Source organism: Entamoeba dispar, genomic scaffold, assembly GCF_000209125.1.
Source record: "Entamoeba dispar SAW760 scf_1105229460083 genomic scaffold, whole genome shotgun sequence".
NCBI lineage: Eukaryota > Evosea > Mastigamoebida > Endamoebidae > Entamoeba > Entamoeba dispar.
Window position 1 is genome coordinate 2,416 of NW_001854015.1, and position 3,589 is coordinate 6,004.

The 3,589-nt window shown below is 18.8% G+C and overlaps 2 protein-coding genes across 2 annotated transcripts in view, besides 10 other annotated features; both read right to left on the minus strand.

The window, feature by feature from the left end:
* Nucleotides 1–1,360: part of a repeat region that runs on past the window's edge.
* Nucleotides 1,361–1,887: a repeat region.
* A 3-nt stretch (nucleotides 1,888–1,890) lies between these two features.
* Nucleotides 1,891–1,946: a microsatellite.
* A 2-nt stretch (nucleotides 1,947–1,948) lies between these two features.
* Nucleotides 1,949–2,054: a microsatellite.
* A 13-nt stretch (nucleotides 2,055–2,067) lies between these two features.
* Nucleotides 2,068–2,149: a microsatellite.
* A 13-nt stretch (nucleotides 2,150–2,162) lies between these two features.
* Nucleotides 2,163–2,198: a sequence feature (AT_rich).
* A 6-nt stretch (nucleotides 2,199–2,204) lies between these two features.
* On the minus strand, nucleotides 2,205–3,068 carry EDI_033570 (uncharacterized protein; the record flags this gene model as incomplete). The annotated part of the gene is made up of 1 exon (XM_001736770.1): nucleotides 2,205–3,068. The coding sequence occupies one exon, from the start codon at nucleotides 3,066–3,068 to the stop codon at nucleotides 2,205–2,207; it is 864 nt and encodes a 287-aa protein (XP_001736822.1).
* Nucleotides 3,044–3,160: a microsatellite.
* A 55-nt stretch (nucleotides 3,161–3,215) lies between these two features.
* Nucleotides 3,216–3,397: a microsatellite.
* A 6-nt stretch (nucleotides 3,398–3,403) lies between these two features.
* Nucleotides 3,404–3,479: a microsatellite.
* A 4-nt stretch (nucleotides 3,480–3,483) lies between these two features.
* Nucleotides 3,484–3,589: a repeat region.
* Nucleotides 3,548–3,589, minus strand: part of EDI_033580 (uncharacterized protein) — a gene marked incomplete at both ends in the record, with an annotated part of 420 nt that continues 378 nt past the window's right edge. The window contains one exon of the mRNA XM_001733301.1: nucleotides 3,548–3,589. This exon is cut by the window's right edge and continues 378 nt beyond it. Within this exon, the coding sequence (XP_001733353.1) occupies nucleotides 3,548–3,589 (42 nt within the window).

A 3,589-nucleotide genomic window follows, 5' to 3' on the forward strand; every position in this document is an offset into this window, starting at 1 on the left:
CAATACAATATGAAAGATTAATAATGATATAATCTCAAAATTAAGATACTGAATATGTATTATCCCATGGAAACTTGGTGAATTTGAGAATATAGATAAACAAATAAGAAAGGCATTGATACGACTTCAACTGTACAGTAGAAACATCAATAAAAGTAGATTATATGTTACAATAAATGAATTAGGAATGGGATTAATGTCACCACGAGATGAATATTGTAAAGAATTATTAAGAATATATTTAAAATATAAATATCAAATACAGAAATAGGAGAAATGATAGAAATAGTAAAAGAGAATCAAATGGAATAATTAAAAGAATGAAGAGGGCATTTGGTAAGAAAATTAATTTCAATGAATTAATGAATATAATACAGTTAAATGAAATAAAACATGATGTAAACAAAGTAATTGAATTTGTAACAAATAAAATAAATGAAAGATATTTAAATGAATGGAAAGAAATGAAATGTAGTGAATATATAAGAAATGTAAATTGTATATTTAATATTATGAAATTATCAGTAACTACATGGATGTCATTAAATATAAAAAGAAATATATTCATCAAAGTAGTAAAGATGTAAGAAGGAGTAACTATGACAGGAATTATTAAATCTAAAATACTTAATTGTGATGCTTTAAAATATTGTAAACATTGTCCTATCACAATTACATCTATAAGCCACATTTTGTTAGGATGTCCTGTAATGAAGAAGAATCAAATATTAAAACATGATTATGTATGTAAACAAATATATAAACATATATTAATTACATATTTTATTAAATTTAATGAAATAGATTTTAATACACATCCTAAGTGTATTAATAATAATGAAATGGTTATAACTTACAATAATGATTTATTTATTAATGACCTTTCTTTTAATGTTAGAATACCAGATATATATTATCAAATCATCAAAGAAAAAAATGATATATTATTGATGTCGCCATATGTCAAGACAGAAATATAGAATTAAACTATATTTACAAAATAAATAAATAAAAAGAATTACAAGAGAAGTTAATACAAAGTATAGAATTAATTTAAGTAGAAATAATACTTGTAATATTAACAATCAATTAATACATAAAGAATCAGTAAGAAGATTAAAAACACTAAAATTACAAATTGACTTCCCCAAAATACTACGAACAACCATTATTAAAATCATGAAATACTTAATGTTCTACATATTTAACACTGATAGTACATTAGAAGATGAACATTCTAATTCTCATATATTAGAAATGAACTCTATTATAGAAATAGAGCATATTGAAATCACTAAAATAATCACTTCTTAATGTTCATAAAATCCAATTGTGGATAAATCTATTAGTTGATATTTTTTTATTGTAGTTTTACATCTATCATGTATTTCTTTGTTTCGATTTTTGTTTTTGATTCATTTTTCATTTGTTTTAATATCTTCATCTTTTATTTTGTTTTATATTTGTTTTTCTTTATTATTTTATTATTTTATTATTGAATATACTTCTTGGACATTATTATACCATTTCTTTATCTTCTTATTTTTTATGTATTTCTGATTATTTTCATTTCTCATTTTCATTATTATTTTATTTTTCATTTGAATTTCATTTATTGTTAATAATTTAGATTTATTATTTGTATAATGTTTATTATCTTTATATTTACTTTCTTTCTTATTTGTTTTTATTTGTATTCTTCTTTTTCTATTTACTATTTTCTTGTTATTTCTTTTATCATTATTTATTCATTTTATTGTTATTTCATTTATTCTTTTCTTTGAACATGAACATCTGTTTGTTGATTGATTTTCTTTACAATACTCTATTACATTACTCAATAGCATGGCAACAAAATATGATGTATATTCTGAATTGATAAAACGAATAAAAGAAATAAATAAGAAGATAAATAAGATAAAGATATATAAGAAATAATAAACAAAACAAAATAAAGATATAAAATAAATAGAATAAGAAAGATAAGAATAAGAATATAAAAATAAAATAAAAAGAAATAAAGAATAAAAAAAGAATTATAAAATAAATATAAAGAATGATATAACAAACAATAAGATAGAAAAGAATAATATTAAAAAGAATAAATAAGAAAAGAATAATAATAATATAAATGATAATCAATTATAATTTATTTCTACTTCAATTTATATTGTATTTCATTTATTATATTTTTATTTCATTCATCACCATTCGTTAAAGCAATAGCTTGGTATTCTTTCATTTTTCTTTAATTCATCTTCACATCCACATTTATAAAAACAATAATTTCCTATTTTAGTAATTGATGATGGTATATTAATTGATGTTAATAATGAACATTTATAAAAACAATAAATTCCTATTTCTTTAATTGATGATGGTATATTAATTGTTGTTAATGATGAACAATCATTAAAACACCAATCATCTAATTTAGTAATTGAAGATGGAATAATAAATTCATTAATATCTTTCTTGAAAATATTCTTTCCATTGATTATTTGTATAGTATATGGTATTTCAATACTAATTAACACTGGTTCATTCATAAATATTCTTTCTTCACTAATAAACTGTAGATTATCTATATTAATTGTTGTTAATGATAAACATTCTTCAAAACAATTAAATCCTATTTTAGTAATTGATGATGGTATATTAATTGTTGTTAATGATTTACAATATTTAAAACATTCATCTCCAAGTGTTGTAATTTCTGATGGTATTGTATTTCCATATGATTTTCTATCTTTTTTTGTATATTCTATATTTTTACAGATATTTCCTTGTTCTTTCTCTTGTAAATATTTTGAATATTCTACTGTATACCATATTACATATTTAAATATTCTTCCATCATTAAATATTTCATCATTTTCATCATAAATATGAAATGTTTCAATATTAGGAAATAATTTTCTTGAATGTTCATTTAAAGGAATTGGATTAAAATGAAATCGTTCAATATTTCCTCTAAATCTTTTAACACCTATTTCTAAATTAATAAAATCATTAATATCATTAAAATACATTGATGTTATCATTATTTCATTATATCCTAATTTCATTATTGATTTGTTGTTTATTAGTTCTTTTATTAGTTCTTTTATTTTTATATTTTAATTTCTTCTTTTTTATTCTTTTATCGTTATTCTATTTTTATTAATTGATATTTGTTATGAAAAACATTAAACAATATCAAATAATGAAGAATGATAAATAAATGAAATAATAAAATATAAAATTATTTAATTCATAATTTCATTCATTTGTATTAATTTAAATCATTTCAATAAATTATAAACAAATAATTATACAATAATAATAATATAAAATGGAAATATAAATAAAATATGTTAATAAATAATATAATTATAATTATAAACAATTTAACATACAAAATAACAAAATAATATCAAATGAACATAAAAATAAGAATAAATAAAATAAATACAATAAAATGAAATAACATACAATAATAATAAATGATTAATTAGTATTAATAGAATTATACCTATTAATCATAGATCAAGTGAAATTAAACTCTTTAATGAGTCTTCATTAAATAGTTCAACAACATATGTTTAGT